Source organism: Octopus bimaculoides, chromosome 6, assembly GCF_046866305.1.
Source record: "Octopus bimaculoides isolate indiv1 chromosome 6, ASM4686630v1, whole genome shotgun sequence".
NCBI classification, from domain to species: Eukaryota; Metazoa; Mollusca; class Cephalopoda; order Octopoda; family Octopodidae; genus Octopus; species Octopus bimaculoides.
The window spans coordinates 72,053,827-72,072,128 of NC_142933.1; the positions used below are offsets into that span (position 1 = coordinate 72,053,827).

At 35.8% G+C, this 18,302-nt stretch overlaps 1 protein-coding gene across 1 annotated transcript; it reads right to left on the minus strand.

The window, feature by feature from the left end:
- Positions 1-3,669: 3,669 nt before the first annotated feature.
- On the minus strand, positions 3,670-13,679 carry LOC106881626 (cytochrome c oxidase subunit 7A2-like, mitochondrial). Its single transcript, XM_014932089.3, has 4 exons — positions 13,520-13,679; positions 9,750-9,926; positions 6,252-6,390; positions 3,670-3,764 (listed from the first exon to the last, which is right to left on the minus strand). The coding sequence occupies exons 1-4, from the start codon at positions 13,589-13,591 to the stop codon at positions 3,760-3,762; spliced, it is 393 nt and encodes a 130-aa protein (XP_014787575.1). The 5' UTR covers positions 13,592-13,679; the 3' UTR covers positions 3,670-3,759.
- Positions 13,680-18,302: the final 4,623 nt, after the last annotated feature.

An 18,302-nucleotide genomic window follows, 5' to 3' on the forward strand; every position in this document is an offset into this window, starting at 1 on the left:
TTTGTTCTTCCGCATTTTGTGACCGTTGGCTTGAGGGTTTCATTGTGTGTTTTTGCTCCAGTGAGAATGAGTTTTAGTGTTGTGGACTGCCTTTTATTTTTGATGATTTGTTGTTTTTCTAAGATTTTCCTCGTGTTTTTATCTGCAAGTAAGATGGGAAGGTTTTTGTGGATGTGATCAAATATTTTGATGTTCCTGGAATTGAAGGTTGATACGAATGGTAAGACATTTCTCATTTTGTTATTTTCGTTTTCGTAAGTTCATTCACATCCATTTATTTCGCCTTGTTTATTCTGTTGGTGACTGTGCCAGGAGGGAAGGCTCTTTAGATAAGTGTGTCCTTCAGTTCCTCTAGTTTTTGTTCTCGTTTGGATGGTTCTGATAATATGGTACAAATTTGCTTTGCCAGGTTAAAGGGAATGTTGAGTTTGGTGTGTTTCGGTGATATGATGTGAAAAGAAGGTACTGTTTGGAGTCGGTCGGTTTGTAGAATATGTGTGTTTCTACTTTCTCATCTTGGTTTTTGATTAGGATATCTAGAAAGGCAAGTTCTTTGGGGTTAAACTCTATTGTGAATTGGATGTTATTGCTGAGGTTATTTATGATGTTTTTGGATTTATTTGGATTTGGATTTGTGAGAAAAAACTTGGAGAATATTTGTGTAGTGGTTGGGTGTGGTTTTTCTTCGGTTGCAGTTGGGTTTTATTTCGTTTGGGTTGGGGGAACTGTGTTTGTGGGTCAGGTGTCTTGTGTTTGATGGTCTGATTGTTTCTGCAGGGTTTCGTGTTTTGTTTTGTTTTTTGATAAAAGAGTTGTCTGTGATGCGTATTGTTTAAAAAATCCTCTTCGTATTTAAGGAACCACATCTCACATTTTCCCCATCGTTGGAGAGATATAAGCTCTGCATATTCATAATCTTGTTTCCAGAGTTTGAGGTGTTACAAGTTGGTTCCCTCACATTTTTTGGTATATATTCTTCTTCTATTTGTTGATCGATATCTTTGATTTTTTGTTCATTGGTTGTGGCTCTTAATTTTAAAAGTTCAATTTCCATGCTTATTCTATTGAGGGACATTTGTTCTCGTAGTTTTCTTCATTGTTCTGGCTCATTGATTCCAGATTTGTTAAAGTTTTTAACCATGTTCCAAACTGTAAACTTTCTAGTTCTTAAAAGTTTTTTTTTTTTCCCAACGTGTCCGATTATGCTTCTTCTAGTAAGGCGTGGTGTATCTTATTCTGTTTTGCAGTTGATTAATTTTTCCATGATGTTACACAGTTGCTGTATGCTGGAAGAGAGCTTTCGTTGTCTTCACTCTTGGTATCGAGTGTAGGGTTGAGTATCTTCTCGAGCTTTTCTGATTTTATGTTTTGCAAGTCTGTTAGGATTTTTTCATTTACATTTGAGTCTGGAATTTTGGCATTTGGTGCCATTTTCCACATTTGTATAGTTTATAATAGTTGGAAAAAGATTATATACAGTATTGAGGTGGAAATATCAAATAAGTAAGTCTAAAACATTTCAATTTAAGAAGGAATGTAATAAAAGATTATATAAATAAAAATATTACTGGTTTTGATGTATTTCATCTTATCAAATATCAGTAAAAACAGTTATCTTCTGTCTGGTGGTCAAGAACATGTCAGGAGATTTTTCATTGAAGTTTTCTTTAAATATAGTTTCGTGTTAGAGAGTGAGAGAAAGGGTGTCTATTGTCTAAAAGACATCTTTGTGTGTTTCTGTCAAGGAGGTGGCTAAAAAGCATTTATTGAATGGGTTTTATGTCCACCTGTGTGCATTGTGTTGAATGTCCTTTCAATATGTTTTGAAAAATGACCAGCTATGTGTTGATGGGTGTGTATGCTGTGGACCTATTTCTGTGCTATTTCCACCTCCATCTTTTTTACATATAAAAATTTGATTTGTATAGATCTCTAATCCTTTTTCAACTATATATATATATATATATATATATATATATATATATATATATATATATACATTATATATATATATATAATGATAAAACTTATACTTAATGTTTTTGTCAATAGAAATATAACAGGAAAATTATAAAAGTAGTCACCTGTTTAAATCACATTACAAGTTGTAGAGATAGCAACATTGGGATACAGAGAAACAAAAGGACACATAAAAAAAATAAAAAAAACTTTTTATAACCTAATAGTTTTATTAGATGGATTTAAAATTCAGTATTTCACTAGGAAGACTTAGTAAGTAACCATCTATTGCAGGAGCTGCATGTAAAATTACAAGTAAAAATACATAAAATCGAAAGAGAAAAATGGTAGTTCAAGTTTTACATGGGAAAATTTATATCCTTCTTTGAAGTCATTATTATTTGGGAAAACTTTCACATAAAAAAACTTGATGCAAGTGATTTTCTTTGTCTTGGGCAAAAAGTTTAACTGCTTCTGGTGGTGAAGCTCCAATCTAGGAGTTTAGCTATTTGGGGGTGTATAGAGTTAGTCACCACTACTCCCATGTCCACTATGGCTCAAGGTGAGAGTAGTTAACAAAGGCTCCAGTTATGGATTAAATAAGGCATACAAGAATTGGAATAGGGCTAGCCACAAGACGTTTCACATAGGCCCACAAATGGGTGCATATGCCCAGATGTTATGAGAATCAGTCTCTCTGCTCAAAAGTTAAATAGCCCCAATACCCCAAGGAGACTAGCAGAGTAAACTTCACCTTTTTAGTATTCAGATTATCCTGTCAAATGTAATCCCCTTTTATTCACATTATTTTGAATAACTCATTAACTTCTAGCTTTGAGATTTCCATGATGTGATTGCTTATTTTTAGGACATTGAAGGGTAGGAGTAAAAGGCTAAATCTTGTCAATTTGAACATAAAACAGCCAGAATATTTGACCCAGATATGGCTGGTTTACACATTAACTTAATCTGGGTAAAGACAACAGGAAATCATAACTGTATCTTTCTCAAGAAAAATCCTGAATCTTCAGACTCTGGCAAGGAAGCCATGAATGCTATTGCCTGTAAGTCATGGTAGATGAAAAGAGATCTACGTTATGGTCTAAAGAGTTCACATTTCTAGTCAGAGTAGTATAATTTAATAATAATTTAACTGACAGATAAAATCTAATTTTTTTAATGAGTAAAAAGCAGGCTACAAAAATTAAAGATTAACCCTTTAGCATTCAGATTACTTTGTCAAATGTTATACTTATATATTTATTTCTATAAGATTAATCCTGTATCATCTCATAGCTTTGAAATTTCAAAAATGTGATTGCTGATTTTTAGAATGACATTGCAGGGTAGGTGTGAGAGGCTGGATCTCACCTGTTTGAACATATAACAAGTAGTATATTTGGGCTGCATATGGCCTGTTTAACCCTTTAGCGTTCAAATTACTTAGTCAAATGTAATAGTTTTTTTATTCAAATTGTTTTGAATTAATCATGCACCATCATATAGTTTTGAGGTTTCAATGATTTGATTATTTATTTTAAAAATATTAGCATAGGTTAGATGTGAGAAGTCAGATATAGCCAATCTAAATGTAAAACATGTAGAATATTTGAGCCGGATTTTGTTGGTTTAAATGCTAAAGACATCTTACCAAATATTTTTAAAATAATTGTGTAAAGAAAAATAAATGAAAAACTCCAAAAACAAGAAAATGTTTATGTTTTATTTATTAATCTAAAATGTTTATAATAGAATATGAACTCCTTTCACACTAAATTGTTGAACTAATTTCCTCATACATTATTCTGTAAAAGAAGAAAAATATCATAATATATATTTGAATTGAACATAAAACAGTTGTAACTCATAAACAAAATACAATTTTTTGTGTGCATGTGGACATGAGTAAACTGTGCATGAACATAAATACATGAATATACAGAAATGAATATTCAAACATAGGCAGTCTTTTTAAGAGCCTAGTTTTTTTGAACAAGCATTATCCAGTATTAAAAGGTACTGTATTGTGATGAGCATAAAATTGGAATCCAATACTGAAATCAGATTTGGCATGCATTTGCCTTAATGAGAGCATATGTAACTGCTATCCTTGGTTTGAAAAGAGCTGAGAAGAAACAAAATCATAACAGTGAAACTATGATCATTTGTGCTTACAAACCAACCTGAGACTAGCCCTGGTTCTATGGTACAAACTTTCTGTTTTAAAATGGTCTAAATTAAAACTTTCTGTTTTAAAATGGTCTAAATTAAAACTTTCTCATTAAAGTTACATGTTAATTTATGTTTCAAACATCAGCTTAATAGTGACAAAGTTATTTTACTATATTCTCTCTTATTTTCAAACTCATGAAACAAAGATGTGTATTTCATGGAAAATTTAGCAGCAAATGGGATTTTAACCCAAAGCAGTCTCCACAGAGAACTAGGATTCATTTGTAGATAAAATAAAGTATGCCTTTTGCAATGTAGTGAAATGTATATAGAATTAACAGAGGATACATTTCAATAATCTATTACCTATAATGTAACAGAAATGTATTTTATTTCTGCAGTAATCTTCATGCATTGAAGTTTACCTATAACCACATATAAAAGAAGGTATGTATTGGTATCCAGATATCACTGAATGTGTTTTAATCAATATCATAAGTTAAGATGAAGACAAACCAGTGTGATCAACATTTCTTCATGATAAATCCAATTAACTCATTACTCTCAACTGACAATGTCACTAGCTGAATAGACAAAGAACCAGATACCTAATCATGAAAACATGCCCTATCCCTAGTGTTGCATTCTATCTGTGGCAAAGTTAGACACTAACACTCAATGGCTGAAATCAACTTGGATTTTAAGTTACTGTTGTTTAGCTGAAGGTCAATCCAGGGAGAACTATGATGAAAGGAATTCTAGACGGGGCCATCCCATCTTTTAAGGAGTGCATAGAACCAGATTGTTCACTGCGTTCTTTCCTTATTTAAGATGGTACTATGTGATTTACAAGAAATTTGACAGTTGTTTTCCATCAATTAAAACAACAAAGTGGAGCACCCCCACCATCATTATTAGCTAGTTACCATGGGTGGTATAGTTAAGTACTGTAAGTAGCATCAGCACTGAAGTTTTTTTGTTTTGCTGTACTAAGTTCAATTCCTCTCACAAGAAAAGTTGTCTATAGTTCTAAAGAGGAAGATTTACATTTTATTTGTTTAATGCTAAAGAAGTTGAGACCTGACCTTGTAGCGAAGAAAATATTAGCTTAACAGTGCAAGTATACTTATTTTTTCTTGCCACGAGTCCCATGGCAACACCAAGTTAAGTTACCTTCTTAAGTCATACCGATTGATAAGGGCCAGTTTCCCAGTTTCATAATATATATATTCCCCACGTGGATGGGAGACTGGTCAGTTACAGGATTACTGATTTATGCCAGCTGAGTGGACTGGAGCAACGTGAAATGAAGTGTTTTGCTCAAGAACACAATGCATTGGTTAGTCCAGTAATTGGAACCACAATCTTACGATCGTGAGTCCAACACTCAAACCACTAAGCTACATGAACTGGACAACATGAAATGAATGCACTGCCTGATCCAGGAATTGACAGCATGATCTTAAGACTGTGAGTGCTACACCTAAACCACTAGGTCACATGCCTTCAAAGTGTGAAGAGTGATGTTTCCTAAACTGTGTGCATAAAATATAGAAGTAAGTGAAAGTATATCAATAAATATATGGGATGAAGGATTGTATTAAGAATTGAACAAACCGATGTTGAACGCAAGGGGAATAACTCAAAGTCTATGCGTCTCTCATGTAAATATAATTACACATACATATCCTATGTAAAAAAAGACGTGAATGCAGTGAGCTGGAAGGCTCTTTAGCATACCAGGCAAAAGGCTTAGTGGCATTTCATCCATCTCTACGTTCTGAGTTCAAATTCTGCCAAGCTTCTCTGCCAGCTTCTGTCAAACCGTCCAATTCATGCCAGTATGGAAAATGGACATTAAATTTTGATGATGATGATATCTGAGAAATTAGGTAACAGAGCAATAAACTCCTACATGTATGCTTTTTATATAAGTTGTTTGACCCACTAGAAGCAGGTCAAGCAACTTATCTCCTTTTACTCTCTTCAAAAACAATAAAGGACACACTGAATAATGTAGTTCTAGATGCCCCTGAGAAAAACAAACATGTCTTCTCAAATAGGGTTGACTTGAGGCTAACCAACAATAAATAACTTAGATGTATTAGCATCATACTTACCACTTTTACGAGGAAATGACATCGTGAATAATGTTTTCCCACAAAGAGCTAATCCAGCAATACACAAGCCAACTGAGAATATATACATAGATCGATCCCGTATTCCTCGTTTTTGCCACACTAACAAGCCATCTTCTTTCTGAAAAAGAAATAATATAAATTGATTAGAGTTTGAAGAATGCTATTAAAAGCTTCATTCTATGGAATGACTACTATCCAGTTTTCAAATAATTTCACAACCAAGAATTTAACACTTTAGCACTTTGTCAAATGTATTGCTTATTTATTCACATTATTTTGAATTAGTCATGCATTATCTTGTAGTTTCAAGATTTCAACGGTGTGTTTGCATAATTTATAGAATGATGTTGTAGGGTAGGTGTGAGAGGTTGGATGTGGTCAGTTTTAACATAAGACTGGTAGAATATTTTGGCTGGATTAAATGTGACATGTTTTTGAACTTACCTGTTGTCCAGTTTAACATTACCACCTAATCCTAAGGTACCTTTATTGGAGGAGTTTGCTCTATTATAAACATTCAGGGTGCATTTCCTGTTTGAGGATAACTTTCACTCTTCCTTTCATCCGTTTGGGAAACCCTCATAAAGTGTCATGGAATAATGTTCCCAATCAAGTGGTCTCCGGTTCAGTTTCACGGCACAGCACCTTAGGCAAGTGTCTCCTACAATAACCCCACACTGCAAACCCTTGGGAATGGATTTCATTGACAGAAACTGAAAGAAGCCCATCATGTGGCTGTGTGATAAAAAGCTTGCTTTCCAACAACATTATTCCAGATACAGTCTCACTGTATGGCATCTTGGGCAAGTGTCTTCTATAAACTTGGGCTGACCAGAGCCTTGTTAGTGGATTTGGTAGCAGTTCGGCAAAAGAGACCGATAGAATAAGTACTAGGCTTACAAAGAATAAGTCCTGGGGTCGATTTGCTCAACTAAAGGTGGTGCTCCAGCATGGTCACAGTCAAATGACTGAAACAAGTAAAAGAGAAAAAGAGAGATCTAATCAACACAGCGTGAAAAATCTCCTTTCAGCAATTGAATTTTGTAAAGGAAAACTCATAATTATTGATTTCTAACATTGGCATATGCCCATGAATTCTGGGAGAGAGTATATTTTATTGAATCAAATTAATACTTCACTAATTGATTATTTTAATGGCTCTTTGAGGACTGAAGATAAAGTTGACCCAGTGGGATTTGAACTTGAAATATAAAGCAACTTAACTAAATACCATGCAAAATATTTTGTCTGCCATTCCAAAACATATTACTTGGTCAAATAAATGTATAGTATGTGTGTGTGTGTATATAAATATATATATCTTTTATCTTTTACTTGTTTCAGTCATTACACTGTGGCCATGCTGGGGCACCACCTTGAAAAATATTTTGCTAAATGAATCGGGCCCCAGTACTTTTTTTTAAGTCAACAACTTATTCTATCAATATCTTTAGCTGAATTGCTAAGTTACGGGAATGTAAACACACAAACACCAATTGTCAAGCAGTGGTGAAGGACAAAAACACAGAGACAAAGACACACACACACAGATATAGATATGTATGTATGCATATATGCGACAGGCTTCTTTCAGTTTTCATCAACCAAATTCACTCACAAGGCTTTGGTCAGCCTGAGGCTATAGCAGAAGACACATGCTCAAGTGCCACACGGTGGAACTGAATTTGGAACCATGTGGTTGGGAAGCAAGCTTCTTAGGACACAGCCATGCCTGCACCCATACTTACATGCATACACATGTGCATGTGTGTGTGTGTGTGTGTGTGTGTGTGTATTATATGGATGTTGTTTGCCATGCATGCTTACAGACATACATACACATATAAATATAACTGCTTGAGATTTTCAATACAAACAGCATTAAAAATATAGTTGTAAACAATTTGAGATTTAAAAAAAACAACAAAAAAACAAATAACACATCTCTTGCATATTGGGCAAATGTGGAACTATTTCTACTACATTCCATGTACATTTTTATCCTTCAAAAATTTACATGTCTATCTACTATACTGTTACTTTTATCAATATTATCTTCCTGACATCTCATAATCAGCAACTGAACTACACAGTTATGCAAGATGGCCTGCCTTAATCTATTGTTTGGTATAATTATTAACTCCTCAAAACGTAGATGAATTATAAAGTAACAGCTAAGAATTTATGTATAAATAATACAAAGCTACAACAGCTGCAAAAAGCACCATGTGTTACAGCAACAGTCGTTTTGTTAAGCCTGTGATCAAGGTACATAACTCTGCATGCTCTACTCTAATTGTCACATATGTTTCACTGCGCTTCTCTGATTAGTGGTTTAACAAGTAGGAAAAGCTTCAAACTAAAACAACTGTTGCGACAAAATGATTATTCTACCCTTGGAAGCAACGGAATGTAGATGTAAAATCTCAATATAAAGAAATAATGAAGAAATATTAAATTTCAAATTAACATTTAATTTTGTAAATTTCTTTTGTAATCTCCAGTTCAGGGCTGAACTGGAGTTGAAAAACAACAATAAAAAAGCTATTTAAAAAAAAATACTATACAGGGTGACCACAAAGTCTGGATACACTATAACATCACTGATATCTTTTTTTTTTTTTTTCCTTTCTCAGATTGCCATTTTCACCAGGACTTTAATTAGAATGATAATCACAATCATTGTCATTGTCAGCACCATCAATTTTGTAATCAAACATTGATTTAAAAAATCAATTCTTTATGTTGTTTAGAGATGCAGAGGTACCATAAACTACAGTCGTGTATTTCTGTATTAATTTAACAAGATCTGATTTATCAACTTCAACACAATTCTTTCTTGTTCTGGCATTAGGAAGGACATCCAGCTGCAGAAACCATGCCAAATCAGACAGGAATCTGCTGCAGCTCTCCAGCTTACCAGTTTTCAGTCAAGCTGTACAACCCATGCCAGCATGGAAAACAGACATTAAATGATGATGATGATCTAAGATCTAAACAACTTCTAAGACAAACCGTCACTGAAAGCTACTATAGCAAAAATCTTGACATCATCACAAACACTAAATATACCTTCTACTCGACTTATGACTGAGTTCCATTTCTGACTGACTGGTCGTAAGTCAATCTGGTCATATGTTGGATGTACATTTTTCAACACTATTTTCATTCAAATGCAACTGATGCTTGAAAGTGATTGAGAGACAGTGGCAGGCAGTGGATGCCTGGGTCTGAGGGAGGCCTGTGTTGCCAGATGCTGACATAGTTATTGTATGCACAACTGCCCAAAGTTGAAAACTTTGGGGCAATTGTGCATCCAAAAATCAATTATTTATCTATTTGTTTTTTTATTTCCTACTTTTTGTGGTCATAAGTGCGGATGGTCGTAAGTTGAGAAGGTGTATATGGGAAAGAAAAACCAAAACACACAAAACACCCCCCCCCCAAAAAAAAACAAACAAACAAACAATTATTTACCAGAAAGAGTTTCTGTAATTCCATGACGCCTTTATAAGTAGATGTTTTGGGAACTAATCCAAGTGCTGGACCTGAATATGCAGCTTCTGCCATTGGCTCAGGTACAACACGTGTTGTAATAACAGATTTGCTCTCAAAAGTCAGTTTAGAATCAAATTCTTTCAATTGATTTAACCCCTGCAACAAGAAAACATAGAATAACCAAACAAATAAATCTTGTCAGGACTGCAACACTTCAAGAAGAAACTAAAGAATAAATTAAAGCAGATAAATACCAATCTTGAGACTTGCTTCTACTAAGCTGATTCCTAGAAAAGAATTTTGTTCTATTACATTTATAGATGATGACAGGGAGTGAATTTGGAGTATCAATGCAATGTTCAGGTAAGGCCTCACCAACTATAGAATGTACATACTGTGCTTTATGCTATTTTCCCTACAAGATCTAGTGATAAGTTAAGCCAGATTTGGGCAGTTTGAACATAAAACAAGTAGATGCTTATTTACAGATTAAAGTAAATGACAAATGCTCAAAGTATCTGACAATAAATATACATGGCAGATTGTACTGATACACCTGGTTTACTTTTTGGATAAAAGGTTGCACCGGCAATATTTCAGCAAATCATGGATGCTATGTTATCTGATTGTGTATTTGCAATCCCTTATTTGGACACTATATTGATTTAGAGTAATTTGCATGAACAGCATGTGGAGCATATTAAAGCTGCGTTCAAGAAAATTAAAGAGTACAGGTTCACTTTGAGTGAAGAAAAAAATGAGAATTCTTTTTTTGCCTCAAATTAGGTACTTAGGGGCAAATGAATGATAAAAATGGTAGACAGCCTGACCTGCCAAGGGCAGACAATAAAGAATATGCCTGCTCCGACAAATATAAAAGCATTACAAGCGTTTCTTGGGATGGCAAACTACTACCAGAACTACATTCCTAACATGTACAAACTAAGAGCTCCATTGAATGACTTATTAAAAAAAGAAGTAAAGTGGAAATGGTCGGTTAAATGCCAAAACACGTTTGAAGAAATAAAAAAAATTCTTATCACAGATTTGTTGCTAGTGAATTTCAATCCTGAAATGGACCTTGTTGTAGCATCTGATGCTTTGGAGTATGGATTAGGAATAGTTTTGCTACACAAGATGGAAGTACAAAACCAGTGATTCAGTTTACATGCTCACAGCAGCAGAGAAAAAATTCTTTATCGTCGACACTTATCAACCATACTATGATATTGGAGGTTTAAGAATGTAACAACATACATGCTGGTTTACAATTTAATAAGTGGTTTTCCACTGCTGTCAAAAAAGAAAACTAATCCTGAAGGGTTGTTAGGTAACAATGAAACCAGATAATTTTATTTTTATCTCATGCTGTTGAAAATACTCTATAATATTTTATAGAGGAATTAAATATTTACTGATAGAAACTAACTTCCCAATCATGTGCTCTTGAGTTGGGTCCTACTGCATAGCACCCTGGGCAAGTGTCTTTTGCTATAGGATTGGGCTGACAAAAGCCTTGCGAATGGATTTGGTAGATGGGAATTGAAAGCAGTCCATTCTGTGTGTATGTGTGTACTCTTGTCTAAACATCACAAGATGGCTGTGAATGAGAGACATAATCATACAGGCAAGGCTGTTCATTTCTAGTCTTATGTGAAAAACATGTTCAACTATTACCGTGTGCTTGGAAACAAGTGAGGGTTGGTGACAGGAAGGATATCTGGTCATAGAAAAATCTGCTCCAACGCATTCTGCTTCACTCTTGCAGGAGTGAAACAATGGATGTATGATGATGAATATGATTTAGTACACACACACACATAGGTACTCTAGTAATTTTTATCATCTTTACCAATAAATTCATAACACATTAGTGTTATGAATTCATAACAATAATTACAAAATAATTCCTAACACCATACCCAGGTGAACGTCTATAAATAACAATATTTCGGTCAGACTGCCCATCATCCAGGTTATATTTTGAAGTATATTTTAAATTAATAATCATTCTTCTCCACATTCTCAGCATTGTTGAGTCAGGAGCTGCTGTTCTTTCTGTTATTTTTTAAAAGTCTAAACAGTGGAGGAAAGGTCATAACTAGGATTCTTTACAGGGTTCCTGTAACTAATGGCAAGAAGGAAGAAAGTTATTCTCAAACCAGTGACCTGGCTTAAATACTTGCAACAGAATGGATTCTGCTAAAAAGCACCCCATGTATAGATGTTAAATCAGGTAAAGGATTACTTTGCCATTCAAGAAAAGGAACAGTCCTTCCAACGGTTGTACACAAAGTTTCTGCAATAGAAAATTTCCCTCACAAGTTTTATGTTAATTCACAACTACAATAGATGTCAATTGCCGAAAGTGCTAGGCAAAGGGTTTGAATCCAGAACAAAACAGCCATGCCTGTGCCCTGGATTCCAAGGAAACTTGATGGTCAGTAGCAGCAAGAATTACTTCATAAATGCCATCTTTATTGAGTTATATTTTCCCAATAAGCAGGAGATGGCATTAAGACATACATTTGAAGTGGGAGGATAATTCAACCATTAATTGTATTTATTTGGTTGATCACAGAAAGACAAAAGGCAGAGCTCAAAATCAGTGCAAGGTATCCCTTCAACATTTTGCCCAGCGCTCCTACTATATCTGTCATCCATCCACTGCTCTAAGGAAAGTTATTAGGAAGATATTATGCTGATGTCTAGGGCAACAAGCTGGCAGAATCGTTAGCAGATCAGATGAAATGGGATGAAATGCTTAGAAGCATTTCCCCTGCTCTTTGCATTCTTAGTTCAAATGCTGTCGAGGTTGACTTTGCCACTGATCTTTTCTGGAGAGATAAAATAAATAGAAGTTGAACACTGGGGTCAATGTAATCGGCTACTCCCTGCTAGCTCTGTACCAAAATTGGAGAGAATTATGTTGATGCCTCTTTCTTATTTTTTTTAGTGGGTATAAAAGAACGAGGGAACCTTTAGACGGACGATCAATTTGCTGGAAACATGAACTGAATCTCCCTCAAATCATACTCCAATATTATAAAAGGACACACAAGATAATGTAGCTTAGCATAAGCAATGCCTTCCTATCTTAAACAACATTCTTTACGCGCACACACACACACACACAAATGAAGAACAAAAACTATAAAAATGAATAGGAATCCACTATAAAGGCATTCTTCAAACTGATATCAGCTCAAATTTAAGGATATGCAAGTGGTAAGCTATAGTAAAAGATCGCCACCGAAATTTCTTCCCCACCCCTAATCACAACTGAAACGTTTTTGATCATAGGTCTGCTCACTTAGTGCTAAGTAGGGCACCAAACAAAAAAATGTGAAAGAATTTACTTGTATCACTATATTAATATAAATAGACGTTTTCCTGTAAAATATATTTTTTCGATAGTTTAATGTAAAATCCCAAATGACATTCAAGTTTTTTTTTTAGCTAATATTTTCGAAAGTGATATGAAACAAATAGTGAAAGAATAGCAACTTTAATCCTGAAAATAAAACAAAGCATAAACAATATTACATACACATACTACATAAATAAATATATATATATATATATATGCGTGTGTGTGTGTGTGTACATACACATATATATGAATCTAACAATAACAAGTAGTCTGCTTAGTCAAACGAATTAGAGGTCTGTGATGATGTTAGTCAAGGGCACAAAGCTTAGAAATATTTAAATAATGATGTTGAACTATTATAAAGACCAAATAATACCTGAGGAGAATATGCTGCTTCCTGACTCGATGGAACAATTTTGCCCCGTAAACTGTTAAATTTATAGAACATTTTGAGAAAAGCCGATCACCGAGAGGACACAAGTGAGGGAAGGGCATTCGAAAGAGTTACATTAACAGGGGAGATGACTGATGATTTCTTGGTACGTCTCAAAACAGATTTATTCATTTGATTACCTTTTCTTGGAGCCAACATAGAAACCGCTCAATACAGATGCTTCGCCTACTAGAAATAGCAGCAAAATACCCCTCAAATAATGTTTTACTTTAAGAAAGGTAAAATGCAGTATCCATCCATCCGTCCGTCCGTCCATCTATCTATCTATTTATCTTTTTTTCTTACACGATCCCTTTTGATCGAAATGTTTTCCTCCTTTTTTTTTTTTCCTATTCTCTTCTTCTTTCTTTCGAAAAGAAAAGCTCTACATTGTATTTTGTCCCCTCTGTGTTCGGCCCTGTGTGGCTAATAAAGAAATCCATCCATCCATCCATCCATCTATCTATCTATTTATCTCTCTATCTATCTATCTATCTATCTATCTATCTAGCTAGCTATCTGTGGAAAGGGACTGCGTTTCCCCCTATCTTTGTTTAAAATGCATATTTTTAATCGAATTTTTTCCCCCAGAGACAGTGACATTCTTCAAGGATGTAGATTAGGGTTATCCCAATAAAAGTTGTAAAAGGAGTTTTCTTAGGAAATGAAATCAGTGGAACAAATTTCTGAATTCCTCTAACTTTATTGGAAATGCCATTTTTGTTTCATTTTTCTTTGAATGTAATTTTCTGGAGATACGTTTCCGAGGGTATCAAGTACGATTATTTTTGTAAGTTTGAAAAAATATATATTCTTTTTTATCGTAGTCTACACTGTTAAACGCATGTTCTTTTCGTGAAATTTTTCCAATATATATTTTCGACAAAGTCGGGTGGATAGGGGATGATCCACTAAAATAGACCTTTTTTTCTTTACCCCTCCCCCTCCTCTGGTATCTAAATCTACACCACTTAAAGTGTATCTTTCGAAAATTTTACTAAAAATGTACACTTAAAGAAACTTATAAGGAAACAAAGGCGAGAGGAGGCATTTCGATAGGTCATCTCTCTCTTTTTCTGCACCCTAACCACATAGTTCGGAGTTCAATTGCACTGCGCGGCACCTTGGAAAAGTGTCTCCTACTATAGCTTCGAGCAGGCCAAAGACTTGTGAGTGGGTTTGGTAGTTGGTAGATGGAAAGTGAAAGAAGCCCGTCTTGTGTGTGTGTGTGTGTGTGTGTGTGTGTGTGTGTGTGTGTAAAAGATTCGCGTAAAACTCTGTAGGATGCTATGCAAAGCTCGTCTGCAGTTATTGGCTACCTGATGTCATCAGACAGTGGAAATTCTCTTGCTATTGGATATACATTAAGAATTCCATAGCATCCATAGAGTTTATATAAACAGATAAATGATAGAAAATGGAACGAACAACGCTCTTTATTTAAAATCAATACAATTCTTTCGACGTAATTTTACACGCGTATTACATTGGTGCGATGTCTTGTAATCATTATTATCCATCACACTCTTACTTCTGTACCTTTCAATAAAAGTCCGCAGCAGCATCATTTCTCTTGCGCAAGTACACGCAGTCTGTTACTGAGTCATGCACACGCTCTCTTAACGCTGACCCAAACTCAATTAGCACGAAGCCTATACATACATAAGCCGACACTGCTCAAAGCCCAAACTGCAAGCAATGCACACAAATGACATTGCATGCTATTCGAATACACTCGAATGGGCCACTGCAGTCCCGTATCCATCACTTAAGATTCTTTCTCGTGATATCAATGATCTTTCTGGCCTTGGGTCACATCCACCTAAACACTTTACTTTTTCTTCTCGTCTCAATGCGGATAAAACGACCCCACTTCATGCCAGTATACATTTTCATTTCTAGCCAAACATTCATACATAAACACACGTCTAATATTCAGCATTACAGCTGTAATGTCATTATGAAAATAAATGTGCTCCATTGAACAATAAATATTGTTATTTGGTTTTTATTTGCGGAAACAACACGCAGCCTGAACAAATATAATCAACCACATGATCAAGCTACAAAACTTATCATCTTTGAATTGCTGAGAAGTGAAATAGAAAATAAGATTCATCAGGCACACGAAGATATTTTAATAATGAAGTAGAAATCCAGAGATGTACTGTTTTTGCCTGGCATGAATTCGCAGATTAAGTAAGCAGTTGAAAAATGTATTTAGGAAAGTGGTTATACACCATTAGGTGTACACCTGCTTTCCTATATTAAATTCTAAATAAACAACGTAACGCAGAACTCTGAACTATCAACACACACAAAGAAAATCAAAGAAATGAATGTTAATACGCAGGAAGTTGTGGTCAGTGAGCAGAGCTGTAGTTGAGCGTCGGATGCTAGTTGGGACCTGTTACCTGGTACTGAAGATTTTAACTGGTCTGTTGATCGTGAGTGTGAATGCGACATATAAAAACATAATAAAAGACAGGCCGTCATATAAAGAAAAGAGTGTGTGTGAGTGATACATGTATGTGTATGTGAAATATTACAGCAAATAGAAAGAGTCAGTAACACGTGAGCATTTATACCAGTTTGTTGAGTACACAATTGGAAGAGTCTGTATGTGAAAGAAGTTGAGGCTGTGTGTGGCAGTGCGATCACTAGTTGTTGTGATGTTGGGGCTTCGATGCCGGGCCGGGTTCTTGTTATACAGATGTTCGTCGCTGGCTGAATTCACTTGTCTATTATTAATCGTGGTGAATATGAAACACCTAACAGAATCGAAGAGAGAGAGAGAGATGTGCCGCGGTGGTTTGGATTGGTGTACATAGAGAGTCATGTTGAGGCTGGTGGCGAAGACGATGCTTGGTAGTAGTCGTAGACTCGTGTTGCTGATGGCGACGGCGGTGGGTCGTCTTGGCTGGACGAAGCTGTTGATGGAGTCGCTGTAAACTGGCTGTGTTCTGTATGTGTGGTGGTAATGATGTTGACAGTGGTGTTTGAAAAGGTACGCTTTTTCAGACGGTCGACAGACACAATCTCTGTACGACCATTAGCGTCGACCTTGAAGAAATTCAACCCCAAGACTACGGGTTGCGAGGCGTGTAAGGAAGCCTTAAATTGCCTATGAAAAACGCTCAACCATCCCATTAGAAGCGGGATGGTAGCTGTTGGTGCGTATCAGAAGAGAGAAATTTGACAGGGCGTCTTGGAGAGGTACCGTTGGTGGCATTGCTGGAAAATGCTGTCATGAATTCGAAGCTGCGAGCGAAAATTACCAAAAAATCCCGATGCAAATGAATATAAGCCAGTAACTCTTCCATTCTCCGGCCGAGAGAAACGGAGAGGTGTGAAATATGCTGAACTGGGAACAAGTAAGCATCAAAAAATGTTATGTACTCACTGAAATGTAACTGCTTTTTTACTGCTATTTTCAGCAAGTAGAGGACGCTGTGTAAGAATGAATTGACGTTGCGTGAAACACGTAGGAAAATTGCTCAAAAAGTTGTTAGGATGAAATAACCGTAAAGTTTTTTGTGTGAAAAACCACAAAGGTCTTAGCAATAATGAAGTTTTCGGTTATAGGCTTTGGAAGTCATTGACAAAATGAGAAACTTTAGCGTAGAAAAAATTTTCTTAGCTTTTCACTTGTGTGTGATGAGAATGTAGAAGCAATCCTGATGTTGAACGGCGCGAAACATACGAATTCAATGGCTGTTGAAATGAGGTCCGTAGATCTTTTAGCTCGAGGTACCAATTGTAGTATTATTGGTCGCAGTTCAGATTTTCGGCTGCAGTCGTTCTTTTAGTCGGGTCGCCAGTTATAGAAAATCTCTGGGCTGCGTTTGTTCTTGAGTCGGGTAGCTGTTCGAAATGCCGTATTTACTTATGTCAGCGGCGGCAGTGTAGTATTATCGGTCGGTAGATCAGAATCCGTGGCTGCAGTTGTTCTTTTTTCGGGGTCACCACTTTTAGGAAAGTGGTTATACACCATTAGGTGTACACCTGCTTTCCTATATTAAATTCTAAATAAACAACGTAACGCAGAACTCTGAACTATCAACACAACAATATTTATTTACCGAGGAAATAGGCATGGTTGCTGAGACGCCGGAATGTTGTTGTGAGCTGTCCCCAGAGTTGGAATGTTGGAGAGACAACTTGATACGACCACGCTCATGTGAGAGAGCTCTGTTGGACCTGTGTTACCTCTTCGCCGGCCGGCGAGAAAAGAGAATGAAAAGAGTGGGAACGCTTAGATGTTGAATTCCACGCATGCGCATGGGACTCTTCCCGTGTTCCTTCCGGAACTATTCCCTGCGCATGCGTAGATGAAAACGCAGTAATGGCGACTGTATTTTGGCGCAAAATGACGTCACTACATGTACAATATGTGCCAATTTCAGAACAAACAACGCTAAAGACTCATAACTGCCTAATAAGGTACCAGAACGTCCTCGGTCAATGTCGATTTATTCTCAACTAATGGTAATGACTACATTTTCATTGTTGATTACCATTCCAAATTTGCTGAAGTTATGCAATAAAGAGATCAAACCAGTATTACAGTTGCAGACGAGCCGAAATCAGTCTTTGTCGAACGAGAAATACCAGATATTCCGATTTCAGATGACGCTTTACAATGAAGAATTCAGAAATGCTCCCAAGACGTAGGACTTTCACCATATCACACCCAGTCCACGCTTCCTACAATCGAACTGAAAAA

Excerpts from the sequence above, each read along its gene's own strand:
- LOC106881626 (XM_014932089.3), bottom strand. The coding sequence starts at position 13,591 with ATGTTCTATAAATTTAACAGTTTACGGGGCAAAATTGTTCCATCGAGT. Across the intron at positions 9,927-13,519 it reads AAGCAGCATATTCTCCTCAG|GGGTTAAATCAATTGAAAGA; the intron begins GTATTATTTGGT and ends TTCTTGTTGCAG. Across the intron at positions 6,391-9,749 it reads AATTACAGAAACTCTTTCTG|AAAGAAGATGGCTTGTTAGT; the intron begins GTAAATAATTGT and ends TTTCTTTTTCAG.